General features: G+C 44.6%; 1 protein-coding gene across 4 annotated transcripts in view; it reads right to left on the bottom strand.

Annotated features, from left to right (window-relative positions):
* DDX4 (DEAD-box helicase 4) overlaps positions 1 to 15,136 on the bottom strand; it is a 369,112-nt gene that overhangs the window by 192,165 nt on the left and 161,811 nt on the right. For all 4 annotated transcript variants that reach the window (XM_030193136.1, XM_030193139.1, XM_030193137.1 and 1 more), the window contains 2 exons: positions 14,456 to 14,500; positions 5,020 to 5,162 (listed from right to left, as the gene is read on the bottom strand). In XM_030193136.1, coding sequence (XP_030048996.1) covers positions 5,020 to 5,162; positions 14,456 to 14,500 — 188 coding nt within the window. The remainder of the gene's footprint in view (positions 1 to 5,019; positions 5,163 to 14,455; positions 14,501 to 15,136) is intronic.

The following is a 15,136-nucleotide window of genomic DNA, read 5'->3' as shown; positions in this document are numbered from 1 at the left end:
AGGGAATGGGAGGATACGCGTACAGAAGGCCCTTCCCCCAATGAAGGAGAAAGGCATCCAACTCTACTCTGCCATGGGCCTGAAGTCTGGAACAGAACTGAGGGACTTTGTGGTAGACCTGAGTGGCAAAAAGATCTACTAAAGGGGTGCCCCACGCTTGAAAGATCTTGCGTACCGAGCTGAGAGACCACTCGTAAGGTTGCATTATCCTGCTCAACCTGTCGGCCAGACTGTTGTTTACGCCTGCCAGATACATGGCTTGGAAAAACATGCCGTGCTGGCGAGCCCAAAGCCACATCCTGACGGCTTCCAGACACAGGGGGCAAGATCCAGTGCCCCCCTGCTTGTTGATGTAGTACATAGCAACCTGATTGTCTGTCTGAATTTGTATAATTTGATGAGACAGACGATCTCTGAAAACCTTTAGCGCTTGCAACTCCAGGAGATTGATCTGAAAACCTGTTTCCTGGAGGGACCAACTCCCTTGAGTGTGAAGCCCATCGACATGAGCTCCCCACCCCAGGAGAGACGCATCCATCGTCAGCACTTTTTGCGGCTGAGGAATTTGAAAGGGACGTCCCAGGGTCAAATTGGAGCAAATTGTCTACCAATGTAGGAAGGTGAGAAAACTCGTGGACAGTTGGATCACGTCCTCTAGATTCCCCGTAGCTTGAAACCACTGGGAAGCCAGGGTCCATTCAGCTGATCGCATGTGAAGATGGGCCATGGGAGTCACATGAACTGTGGAGGCCATGTGGCCAAGCAATCTCAACATCTGCCGAGCTGTGATCTGCTGAGATGCTTGTACCCAGGAAACAAGGGACAGAAGATTATCTGTCCTCACCTTGGGAAGGTAGGCACGAGCAGTCTGGGAGTCTAGCAGAGCTCCTATAAATTCGAGACTTTGTACTGGAAGAAGATGGGACTTTGGATAATTTATCACAAACCCTAGTAGCTGCAGGAGCTCAATAGTCATCTGCATGGACTGTAGAGCTCCTGCCTCCGAGGTGTTCTTTACCAGCTATCGTCGAGATAAGGGAACACATGCACTCGTAGCCTGCGTAGGAGATGCCGCCACGACTGCCAGGCATTTTGTGAACACCCTGGGCGCAGAGGCGAGACCAAATGGTAGCACACAGTACTGAAAATGCAGTGTTCCCAGACGGAATCGAAGATACTGTCTGTGAGCTGGCAGTATCGGGATGGGAGTATAAGCATCCTTTAAGTCCAGAGAGCATAGCCAATTGTTTTTCTGAATCATGGGAAGAAGGGTGCCCAGGGAAAGTATCCTGAACTTCTCTCGGACCAGATATCTGTTCAGGGCCCTTAGGTCTAGGATGGGACGCATCCCCCCTGTTTTCTTTTCCACAAGGAAGTAACCTGGAATAGAATCCCAGCCCTTCCTACCCTGGTGGCACGGGCTTGATCGCATTGGCGCTGAGAAGGGCGGAGAGTTCCTCTGCAAGTACCTGCTTGTGCTGGAAGCTGAAGGACTGAGCTCCCGGTGGGCAATTTGGAGGTTTGGAGATCAAATTGAGGGAGTATCCTAGCCGGACTATTTGGAGAACCCACCAGTAAGAGGTTACAAGAGGCCACCTTTGGTGAAAAAACTTTAACCTCCCTCCTACCGGCAGATCGTCTGGCACGGACACTTTTATATCGGCTATGCTCGCCTGGAGCCAGTCAAAAGCCCGTCCCTTGCTTTTGCTGGGGAGCTGCAGGGGCCTGTTGAGGCGCAAGCTGTTGACGTGAACAAGTACGCTGAGGCTTAGCCTGAGCTTACTATAAGCGTAGGGAGCATTCCTCCTCCCCCCATAAAAACGTCTACCTGATGAGGTAGATGCTGAAGGCGTCCGGTGGGAGAGTTTGTTGAATGTGGTGTCCTGCTGGTGGAGCTGTTCTACCACCTGTTCGACCCGCTCACCAAAAATGTTATCCCCTCGGCAAGGAGCATCCGCAATCCGCTGCTGGACTCTATTCTCCAGGTCAGAGGCACGCAGCCAGAAGAGTCTGCGCATCACTATACCTTGAGCAGAGGCCCTGGACGCAACATCAAAAGTGTCGTACACACCCCTGGACAGGAATTTGCGACACGCCTTCAGCTGCCTGACCACCTTCTGAAAAGGCTTGGCCTGCTCCGACGGGAGCTTATCGACCAAGTCCGTCAGCTGCCTCATATTGTTCCGCAAGTGGATGCTCATGTAGAGCTGGTAGGACTGAATCTTGGACACGAGCATAGCAGAATGGTAGGTCTTCCTCCCAAAAGAGTCCAGAGTCTTAGACTCCCACCCCTGGGGCGCCGAGGTGTAATCCCTAGTACTCTTGACTTTCTTGAGAGCCAGATCCACAACTCCAGAGTCATGAGGCAACTGGGTCTTCATCAACTCTGGGTCCCCGTGGATCTGATACTGGGACTCAATCTTTTGAGGGATAGTGGGATTACTTAAGGGTTTCGTACAGTTCGCCAACAATGTCTGCTTCAGGACATTATGAAGGGGAACAGTGGACAATTCCTTAGGTGGTGAAGGATAGTCCAGGACCTCGATCATCTCAGCCCTGGGCTCATCCTCAGTAACCACTGGGAAGGGAATGGTCGTAGACATTTCCCGGACAAATGACGAGAAAGGCAGACTCTCAGGGGGAGAAAGCTTTCTCTCTGGCGAAGGAGTGTAATCAGAAGGAAGACCACAAGACTCCTCATCAGAGAAATATCTGGGGTCTTCCTCTGCCTCCCACGAGGTCTCACCTTCGGTATCAGACACCAGTTCTCGAACTTTGGTCCGAAGCCGAGCCCGTCTCGACGCCAAGGAACTAAGTCCTCTATGGCAATGTTGAGAAGAAGACTCCCTTGCCGCTGGTGACGAAGCTCCCTCCAGCGACGTCAACGGGGAGACAACTTGGGTGGCAGTGGACGCCGATGCTGCAGTCCTTACCACGGGCGGGGAGCCAACCGCTGCATCCCTCAACGGTACCGATGGCGCAAGCACCAGCGGTACCGGAACAGGAGGTCACAGCAGTCCTTCTAGAATCTCCACAGTATGGCTCGGAGGCGCTCGTCTAGATTGTCTGTCGGGCCAGGCTGTGAGGCCGGTACCAGCGACGATGAGAGAATCTGTCTGGGGCGCGGAGGCGGTACCAGGCTGTCAGGAGAAGAGCGCGACACCTCCTGAATAGAGGGGTGAGCGGTCCTCCCAGCGTCGACGCTTCACGGCTACCGAATCCTTCGATGTCCCGGAGCTCTCGGTACTGTGACGGGAAGGTGACCGATGACGGTGCTTCTTCGCCTTCGCTCAAAGCACGTCAGCGGTACCTCCCGGTAACTAAGAGGAAGATGTGGAATCCAGACGTCTCCTCGGGGCCGGGTCCGAAGGGGGTCGGTCCCGGGGGACCTGCAACGCAGGAGCCCTCGAGGCAGGTGGAGACCCACTCCATGGCTCACTGCTACCAGCGTGGGATCTCTGGACAGCCATCACCTGCACTCCGGACGTCGATGCACCCTCTGATGCCGACATCGATACCGGTGATGACCTCGGTACCGCTGGCTCCATCGACGTCGAAAGATCGGACGATGCTCCGAATAGAATGTTCCACTGAGCCAATCTCGCCGCCTGAGTCCTCTTCTTGAGCTGAAGGCACAAAGTACAGGCGTTAGGGCGATGACCAGCCCCTAGACACTGAAGACACGAAACGTGCTTATCAGTGAGCGAGATCATCTGGCTGCACCGCGTGCAGTTCTTGAAGCCGCTGGCAGGCTTCGATGACATGGCGGAAAAATCGCGTCGGCGAGGTCAAATGCGATGATGCCGAAAAAAAGGCACCAAAAGAAGGAAACCTGTACGTGCGGCGAAAAAAGCCGCTCACGCTAAAGAAAGGAAACTTACGGGGAAACTTTAAGAAAGTAAAGGGAAAAACAAGAAACTACTTTTTTTTTTTTTTAACAAGAGAACGAAGAACAAGCCTAATTCGGCGAAAAAAAACGCAGCGAAGAACGCAGCAAGGGCCTCTCTGGGGCAGAGAACGACTGATACACAGCTGTTCCGAACCGCGAAAAAAGAGAGACAGAGGAGCATGCTCGCGCTATGGGCAGGAAGACGGTCACGTATGTGTGGTCCGTGCATGTCCACGCAGGGGCTGGCAAACTTTGTTGCTAGGAAGATCTTCCGATCTGGGGCTGCCGTCGGACATCACCCAATCATGAGAACAAGCAGCCTGCTTGTCCTCGGAGAAAAATAAATACAATAAATGAGGTACTTGAAAACAGTAAATTGAACCCTAATAGAACTATGGTGAAACAGTATCAAAAATATACACATGAAATTCAAATACAAGAGATATAATACAATGTTAGCATACTACTACTGATACATCTAATAAACATGCATTAGAACATTCAACTAACAGTTGATGCTAATGATTTTCTACAATACAGTGTACTATATAGCTGAGGCGTCACGTGCAGATATATAGATGGGGTCAAGATGCATGGTACAAAGTCGATTGAGATAATTAGATGGTTAGCTAAACTCAAGGCAAGTTCTTTGTATAGTTAAGCAAGAGATAAGGAACTGATCTAAGTTACAGTGTGTGTAACAAGCTAGTCCAGGTGCAGAGTGAGTGTATAGTCAGTCACAGATATTATAAATATGTTTAGCGAACTGCAGTTTATTGCCCTATCATTTTGATGGAAGGAAAAAAAATAGCTTCGCTTATTTAGGTTTCATATATTAGTGTTTCCCAAGTTGGTCCTGGAATATCCCCTTGCCAGTCAGATTTTCAGGATAGCCACAATGAATATGCATGAAAGAGAATTGCATACAAGGGAGGCAGTATATTTAGAATAATCTCATACATATTCATTGTGGATATCCTGAAAACCTGATCGGCAAGGGGGTAGCCAGGACTGACCTGGGGAAACACTGATATATAAGCTTTAAAAAAATTCAATTAAACACACTTGTCAATTTGACTGATAATTCTCATACAAACTATGTAGAAAAACAAAATCTTCAATTACTCTACCAGTATTGCTGGAGGAGGATCACTTCCAGAAACATCTACAAGAATATCATCATACTTGTCAAAGTTAATACCCGTCTGGTAATGTGCAAAAATAGCATCTTCAGTATCTGGTGGTGGTGGTGGCACATATGTCACTTTAGGACCTTAAGTAAGCAATAAAATGGATGTTAGTAATTTAAGTTGGTTCCTAGAGTATTCACATCTTCACACATGCATTACATATTTTCTAATATTATTATTAACATTTGTATAGCGCTACCAGACGCATGCAGCGTTGAACACCTGACACAGAGAGACAGTCCCTGCTCAACAGAGCTTACAATCTAAAATAATACATACAGACAAGACAATTAAGGGCAAGGGAAGTACTGGGCGAGAAGGAACAAGGGGGGAGGCAAATGAGTAGTGGCTAGGGAGCCAAAAGCAGTAGTGAAAAGGTGGGTTTTCAGCATATATTTTAAAACAGGTAGAGATGGAGCTAGACGTACAGGCTCAGGAAGTTTATTCCAGGCATAAGGTGCCGCAAGAGAAAAGGAACGAAGCCTGGAGTTAGCAGTGGAGGAGAAGGAGGACGACGACAAGAGAGATTTGTCCAGTGAGCGGAGGTCACGGGGAGGAATGTAGGGAGAGATGAGAGTGGAGAGGTAATGGGTGTCACGTTTTCAAAACAGGAACAGGGTTTGTGAGCCCTTGGGCCACTGCCGAGCAGCGGCAGTGGCAGGCAAAACCACCCCACACCAGCGACTAGGCAGAACAGGACTGGACCCCCAGACTGGAGTAGCAGCAGAGGCAAACAAGCAGGAAAGCAGAGCAGGCACACTTAAACTTCACCTGCACTTGGCCACCTTTCACCAGGAGTTGAGCTCCTGACTGCAAGTGGCCGGCAGGACTTACTGGGCAAGGCAGGACTGGATACCCACTAGGCTGAACCAGGACTGAGGGTCAGAGGGGAAAGGAACAAACATGGGCAGCAAGGCAGGAAACTGGGCTAGGACTCACAGAAATGACAACACAACACAAGGCATGGAATGGACAAGCTAGGGGACAGAAACTGGAAGCTGCAAGCAGCCACAAAAGCAGGAAACAAACACTGACAAACAAGGGAAAGAACAAAAAGCTGCAAGCAGCCACTGAAGACAGACAACACAGAAACCTAAGCACTACACAAAGAACTACAAACAAGGAGCAAGACTAAGAAACAAGCAAACCCTAAACTAAACATAGACTAACTAGAAACAGGAAAGAACTTCAGGCAAGATACTAGAACAAAGAAACAAACTCAGGCTGAAGTGCAACAAGCACCAACATATCAGGGCCTTAGACGATGCAAAGGCAAAGGCAGAGTTTCCAAATGGCTAATAAGCCCAGCAGCAACTGAGGCTCACTGCAGCAATCACCAGGCAACTACGGAAGCTGTGCAGGTTCAAACAAGACAGAGAAATCCGGAAGCCTGGAAGATCCGGACTGGACTGGGCTAAAGTCTGGAACGGGTGATAGTCCATAGCAGCCACCAGTTCTGGCCACCTGAGGGCGAGGTGAGCACAGACGTAACAATGGTGTGTGTGTGTGTGGGGGGGGGGGGGGGGGGGGGGGCTTCAGAATGGATGCATTTAAAGGTCAGTAAGAGAAGTTTGAACTGTACACGGAAGCGGACAGGGAGCCAGTGAAGTGACTTGAGGAGTGGGCTAGTGTGGGTATAACGATTTTGGTGGAAAATAAGCCGTGCTGCAGAATTTTGGACAGACTGGAGAGGAGAGAGATGACTGAGCGGAAGACCAGTGAGAAGTAAATTGCAATAATCCAAGCGAGAGGTGACAAGGGTGTGGACAAGGGTTTTGGCAGCGTATTCAGAAAGGAAGGGGCAAATTTTGCTAATGTTGTAGATAAAGAAACCAATTGTTTAATTTTCGGGGTAGATTATACCTACTAGAGTACAAATATTCTCCATTTATTCCCACAGTACTCACACTTCAACAATATAATTAATTTTAAATACACAGTAACCTTTATTCAATTACATTTTGTGGATATGTACAACATAATCTATATCTTTAAAGGAAACCTCAGTATTCCTTACCCACTTGTTCAATTTCCGCTCACACTCACTCCGTGCACTCATGTGTATGCAATCACTCTCTCCACCCGTTACAATTAGCATATATTTAAGATGTTACATCCAAAACTGTAGATCTCTTCACATACAGTCTTTAACAGATTGTGAAAATAAATCTTGATTTCACAGCTTCCATCAACAAAACGCGAAGCAGTCCATATCCCCCATGAGTCACTGATAATCAAAAACAAAAAATGATGATGATGAAAGTCACAGCAGCTGCAATGCGGGAGACAGAGCACTCCTTTCTCCGTTGCATCAACTACTCCATTACAAAATTTCAGCGTTGACCGTTGAACCAGTGGCAGGCTGCTGAGGAAACCACCAATACGTCGGTCCTTAATCTGTGACCACATTTCGCCAAATTCTTCTTCAGGAGAACCAAATCACGCAGTCTAAAAACACATGTACATCAAATCCTAGTTGTTACAAATCCACCCATTAAATAAACAGTTCATCTTATTGTTTTACATACATTATAAAACTCCATCAATAATTGGCAGCTTACCCATGGGACCGCCATCCAAGCCTGAATAACCGGAAGTGACGACCGAACGTGTCCTGCAGACATCTCAGTCACATTATACACCCCCTTCTTGTCCCGCCCCTGAACACACATCATCACATATTACAGCCATTCTGCTTCAAAATTTAAACCCCATGGCGCTATAGTGTTCCATTGGAATATATAGCGTTGCTCTATATTAAATAATAGGCTACTCACATCTTCTCCAAGCTGAAAAGCCCTAGCCTCCTTAGTCTTTCTTCATAGGGAAGTCATCCCATCCCCGCTATCATTTTAGTCGCCCTTCGCTGCACCTTTTCCAATTCCACTATATCTTTCTTGAGATGCAGCGACCAGAATTGAACACAATACTCAAGGTGCGGTCGCACCATGGAGCGATATAAAGGCATTATAACATCCTCACACCTGTTTTCCATACCTTTCCTAATAATACCCAACATTTTATTCGCTTTCCGAGCTGCAGCAGCACACTGCGCAGAAGGTTTCAGTGTATTATCGATGACGACACCCAGATCCCTTTCTTGGTCCATAACTCCTAACGTGGAACCATGCATGACGTAGCTATAATTCGGTTCTTTTTTCCCACATGCATCACCTTGCACTTGCTCACATTAAACGTCATCTGCCATCTAGCCGCCCAGTCTCCCAGTCTCGTAAGGTCCTTCTGTAATCTTGTCGCGAGTTAACGACTTTGAATAACTTTGTGTTATCAGCAAATTTAATTACCTCGCTAGTTACTCCCATCTCTAAATCATTTATAAATATATTAAAAAGCAGCGGTCCTAGCACAGACCCCTGAGGAACCCCACTAGCTACCCTTCTCCATTGTGAATACTGCCCATTTAACCCCATTCTCTGTTTCCTATCCTTCTACCAGTTTTTAATTCACAATAGGACTTTTCCTCCTATCCCATGACCCTCCAATTTCCTCTGTAGCCTTTCATGAGGTACCTTGTCAAATGTCTTTTGAAAATCCAGATACACAAGTATCAACCGGCTCCCCTTTGTCCACATCTTTGTTTACTCCTTCAAAGAATTGAAGTAAATTGGTCAGGCAAGATTTCCCCACACAAAAGCCGTGCTGACTCAGTCTCAGTAATCCATGTCCTCGGATGTGCTCTGTAATTTTGTTTTTAATAATAGCCTCTACCATTTTCCCCGGCACCGACGTCAGACTCACCGGTCTATAAATTTCCCGGATCTCCCCTGGAACCTTTTTTTTTTAAAATGGGCGTTACATTGGCCACCCTCCAATCTTCTGGTACCACGCTCGATTTTAAGGATAAATTGCATATCACTAGCAGTAGCTCCGCAAGTTCATTTTTCAGTTCTATCAATACTCTAGGATGAATACCATCTGGTCCAGATTTGCTACTCTTCAGTTTGCTGAACTGCCCCATTACGTCCTCCAGGTTTACCGTGAAGTCAGTAAGTTTCTCCGATTCGTCCGCTTGAAATATCGTTTCTGAAACCAGTACCCCACCCAAATCTTCCTCGGTGAAGACCGAAGCAAAGAATTCATTCAATCTCTCCGCTACGTCTTTGTCTTCCTTGATCACCTCTTTTACTCCTTGGTCATCCAGTGGCCCAACCGATTCTTTTGCCGGCTTCCTGCTTTTAATATACCGAAAAATTTTTTTACTATGTTTTTTTGCCTCTAATGCTATCTTTTTTTTGTAATCTCTCTTGGCCTTCTTTATCTGCGCCTTGCATTTGCTTTGACACTCCTTAAGCTGCTTCTTGTTATTTTCAGACGGTTCCTTCTTCCATTTTCTGAAGGCATTTCTTTTAGCCCTAATAGCTTCTTTCACCTCACTTTTCAACCAGGCCGGCTGTCTTTTGGACTTCCGTCTTTCTTTTCTAATTAGTGGAATATGTTTGGCCTGGGCCTCCAGGATGGTATTTTTGAACAGCGTCCATGCCTGTTGTACAGTTTTTACCCTCTCAGCTGTCCCCCTAAGTTTTTTTTCCACCATTCTTCTCATTTTATCATAGTCTCCTTTTTTAAAGTTAAACGCTAACGTATTTGACTTCCTGTGTATAGTTACTTCAAGGTTGATATTAAAACTGATCATATTATGATCACTGTTATCAAGCGGCCCCAGTACCATAACGTCCCTCACCAGATCATGCGCTCCACTAAGGACCAAGTCTAGAATTTTTCCTTCTCTCGTCGGCTCCTGCACCAGCTGCTCCATAAAGCTGTCCTTGATTTGATCAAGGAATTGTACCTCTCAAGCGTGTCCTGATGTTTTGGTGATCTGCTGAACATGTGCAGAGAAGGAGAGCGAGGAATCAAAGATGACACCAAGATTACGATTATGTCAGATATTATTTAAATTAATGACTACTACACTCTTGCTAACAAACTGTGGGGGGTCTTTTACTAAAGCTTAGCTCAAGTTATCTGCAGCAGGGCCCATGTATGCTCCTAATACAGCTGAGAACATTTACTACTAAATAGAGACAAAAAAGAACTTACTATAGTAGGTGTCCCTTGAAAACACCAATTTATAAGCACATGTATATAGGATTATGTTCAGTACAAAAAGAATTTCAGAGCCGACTTGTATGCGATTTCCTCATGAATGACAATCTTCTCTCTGCAGATGCACCAAAGCTCTGCTCAGTTCAATGCATTAGCTGATTGGAGGGGAAAATCCCTAGGTAAAGCAAACACACCTGACTTATAAACTTATCTGCATAGAATATCCATTAAAAAAAAAAAAAAATGCTTTCATTGAAGAAAGGTCCAAAACAGAAGCAGGGCATTGTGCGAGAGCTGGTGGTGTTGGGTCCCCTAGGAAACAGTGATCATAACATGATCAAGTTTGAGCTACTATATGGGATGAACCAGAAAAAGGAAATCTACTATAGCTGCATTTAATTTTCGAAAGGGCGACTATAATAAAATGATGAAAATGGTTAACAAGAAACTAAAAAGATCAGCTGCTAAAGTTAGGACACTAAATCAAGCGTCAACATTATTCAAAAATACAATCTTGGAAGCCCAGTCCAAGATGCATTCCATGTATTTGCAAAGGTGAAAAGAAGAGAAAACGTCAGTCAGTATGGTTAAAACATGAAGTAAAAGGTGAAATTAGGCCTTGCCTGCTAATTTTCTTTCCTCTAGATCCTCCAGACCGTTCAAGACGCTTGGGTTATGCACTCCTACCAGCAGAGGGAGACTAAGAACACTAAAACTTCTTATACAAGTAGCCTGTGCAGACCTTCTACTAACCAGTATTTCTCAGTCTCAGCAGAGGGTAGAAGTGTGCAGCCTATGCAGTGTACTCAGTCTGGTAGGCCCCTGTGGGGTTTCTAGGTTGGGTTGTAAATGTTAGAGAACCCACACTTGGATCTCTATTACAGGGTGTAAGTCCTAAGGGGCTTCTTATTCCCTGTGGGGTGTCACACCCAGGTGGCCGGGTCCCTCCCTCTGTGCTCTAGGGGTTATCCAGAAAATTGTATACCGGTAAGCCCGATGTCAGTGCCGTGCAAAATCAAGAATATAATTACAGAACACATAACATGGTTTAATGGGACAGAGTCAGCATGGGTTCAGCCAAGGGAAGTCTTGCCTCACTAATTTGCTTAATTTCTTTGAAGGCATGAATAAACATGTGGACAAAGGTGAGCCGGTCGATGGAGTGTAAATAGATTTTCAGAAAGCCTTTGATAAAGTTCCTCATGAGAGACTTCTGGGAAAATTAAAGAGTCATGGGATAGGAGGCAAGGTTCTGGTGTGGAATAAGAACACCAATTGGACACAAAACAGAGGGTAGGGTTAAATAGTCATTTCTCTCAATGGAGGAGGGTAAACAGTGGAGTGCCACAGGGATCTGTATTGGGACTGGTGCTATTTAATATATTTATAAATGATATGGAAACTGGAAAGAGATGATACAAAACTATTAAAGGTTGTTTAAACACATGCAGAATGTGAAATATTGCAGGAAGACCTTAGGAAATTGGAAGACTGGGCATCCAAATGGCAGATGAAATTTAATGTGGACAACTGCAAGATGATGCCCTAAACCAATCTCTCCCCTTCCCCCATTCTCTATTTCTGTCGACAACATGCTCATTCTTCTTGTCTCGTCTGCTCGCAACCTTGGGGTCATCTTTGACTCCTCCATCTCCTTCTCGGCCCATATTCAACAGATTGTTAAAACCTGTCGTTTCTTTCTTTATAACATCACCAGAATTCACCCTTTCCTTTCTGAACACGCTATCAAAACCCTCATCCACACTCTCGTCACCTCTCGCTTAGACTACTGCAACTTGCTTCTCTCAGGTCTTCCACTCAGCCATCTGTCTCCTCTTCAATCTGTTCAAAACTCTGCTGCACGACTAATATTTCGCCAAAGTTGTTATGCCCATATCAGCCCTCTCCTGAAATCACTTCATTGGCTCCCTATCCGTTTCCGTATACAATTCAAGCTCCTCTTATTGACCTATAAGTGCATTCACTCTGCAGCCCCTCATTACCTCTCCACCCTCATCTCTCCCTACACTCCTTCCCTAGAACTCCGTTCGCTAGGCAAATCTCTCCTAGTTGCGCCCTTCTCCTCCATCGCTAACTCCAGACTCCGCTTCTTCTACCTTGCCGCACCTTATGCCTGGAATAGGCTTCCTGAGCCATTACGTCTAGCTCCATCCCTGGCTGCCTTCAAATCTGGGCTAAAGGCCTACCTGTTTGATGCTGCTTTCGACTCCTGACTTGTAACTTTTATCTTATCCTTATGTGTCCTTCTGTCTGTCCTTCCCTTATCCTTTTGATCCTGTCTGTCCTGATTTAGATTGTAAGCTCTTTTGAGCAGGGACTGTCTTTCTTCTTCATGTTCAATTGTAAAGCACTGCGAACGACTGGTAGTGCTACAGAAGTGATTTATAGTAGTAGTAGCAGCATTGGAAAGAAGCTGGAGTTGTGGAGGTAGCTGCATTTGTCTGTGGGTTTCTTGTATATGGGTGTTTGTATATATCCATCGCTGATTGCCAACCTCTTTATGGCTGAGCTGAAACAGACATTTCTGAATACTTACCAGACCAAACCCCTAAAATACTACCAGTACATCAATGACATTTTTATGATTTGGACTGAGTGGGAAGAAACTCAAACAATTTTACAATTCCTTCAATACATACCATCCTACAATCAGATTCAAAGTTGACTACTCCCCAGAAAAAGTCAATTTTTTTGGACACCACAGTCTCAATCAGCGATGGATATATACAAACATCCATACACAAGAAACCCACAGACAAATGCTGCTACCTCCAGAACTCCAGCTTCCACCCTCACATACAAAAAGATCCATTATTTACAGCCAAGCCACAAGATACCACCGTATCTGTTCTGACCCAAGGGACAGAGACAGACACCTTGAAATCCTGACTGCATCCTTCAAACAGAAAGGCTACAACCCCAAAATAATCTCCAAGAATACTGCCTCCTCCCTCAAAACACCCAAGGAAAATCTGCTACAGTACAAAGAAAAAAAAAGCCACAGACAGAATCCCCCTTATAGTGACATACAAACCAGAGCTGGAAAAATTAAGAAAAATCATAAAAGATCTGCAGCCTCTACTCTAGGAGGATGAATTACTGAAAGAGATATTCCCATCCCCACCAGTGCTGGCCTTTCAACAGCCACCCAACTTAAAACACAAGCTAATTAGAAGTAAGCTTCCAACATACTCTTCCAATGTGGTATATATCATTCAGTGTAAAAAATGCAATGAAGGCTGCTACATTGGAGAAACCAGTCAGATGCTAAAGAAGAGACTTAATTTACATAGACACCATATAAAAAATGCTAGTACCAATACAGATGTCACGCCTGTGGGGCAGCACTTTACAAAACCGGAACACTGTACAAGTGATTTCATGGTAAGAATCCTGAAAGGGAACTTTAAAACAATACAGGAACGTAAGATCTTTGAAGTCAGAATGATTAAATATTTTGACACCCACCAGACAGGACTGGTTTTCTAGCCCATTATAAACCATAAAATTGTACTGCTTTGTCACCCTCCTGTCTCCATGCATATCTCCCTGCCCCTCATCCACTCGACTCTTCCTGTCTCTCACCTATCCACCCCATCCTGTTAAGACTGTCAATGGAATGCTTTGATGTTTCACTTATATATACGGTCATCTACCAACATTTGCTTATTTCCGATCTGATGAAGAAGCGCAACCTTCGAAAGCTAATCAAGAAATGTATTAAGTTATGTCCAATAAAAAAAAGTTATCTTCTTTTCTTTTCCATGTTTTATTTTGTTTTATTTCTATTACCACAGAATACTCTAAATTGTATAGAAAAAAAGAAAATATGCTGTTACATAAAAGAAAATAAGGGTTCTAGGTCAGTTTCCACCTAGACAGATCCCACTGGACAGTTCCCATTAACCAATTCCCATCTGGAGAATTCCCACCATACCAGGGAGGACAATTCCCACCTATATCAAAAAATTACTACTCTACCTATGAAAAATGATTCCGTTATTATATGTCCTCTGTGTACATCCATATGCTGCTCTAAGATCCCTGTTCCAGATGCCGTTTAAAAAAAAAAAAAAAAAAAAAAAGCTACAGCACCACCAAGACTTATGGGACCCCACAGAAGAAAAAAAGTTATGGTTGGTTAAACCCCCCCCCCCCCCACACACAAGGCTAGGGAGGGTGGGAAATGACAGGGGGGGGGGGAATTGTCCTAGATGGGAATTGTCTTGATGTACAATGTCAATACTGTGAAAAAAATATATTTATATATACACATACACACACACACCTGTATGTTCAGCGCCCTCTTTATCTTCATCCAATTTCAATCGTGCTAAAAAGGTTGAAGAAAAAGAGTAAATATTTAATTTTAAAGAATACAAATTAGGAAGTGAAGTCTTAGTGTGACAAAATGGTGTGTTTTCCCTTCTATAGGTAAAAAGTGGAATGTTTGACCACGGAAATACAAATCCTGGAGACAATATCATAAAAACTTCTTTATTGAAGAAAAGACTCGACACAACTGTTGTGTTTCGGCCTACAGGCCTGCATCAGGAGTCTATAAAAACATAAATCAAATAAATCTTTCAAACAAATACATATACAGAATCAAATAAAACATTCAAATAAGTAATAAATATACAATAAGAGATCAACATATAATAAAATACAACAATAAAAATAATGATAATAAATAATGATGAACGTAAAGTCTCTAAGTGACGTATACACAGATTATACATATGTGGGATGTTATAATATCACCAAAAAATTACACAAAATGGTCGTGTAAATAAATAAATAATTGTAAGAGGGACTAATTATAGGAAGGACTAAACATTCAAAACATGTAAAAATAGATCATACTATCTTAAAATACATGCATATATGAAGGACAATAGATAAAATATCCATGAGGCATTATATGGAAATCTATATATACTAAAGCATATCATAAAAGCAGCATCAT

The sequence above is a fragment of the Microcaecilia unicolor genome, chromosome 2, assembly GCF_901765095.1.
Source record: "Microcaecilia unicolor chromosome 2, aMicUni1.1, whole genome shotgun sequence".
In the NCBI taxonomy this organism is placed as follows: Eukaryota; Metazoa; Chordata; class Amphibia; order Gymnophiona; family Siphonopidae; genus Microcaecilia; species Microcaecilia unicolor.
The sequence above is the reverse complement of the archived record's forward strand: the minus strand, read 5'-3'. Positions and strand labels throughout refer to the sequence as shown.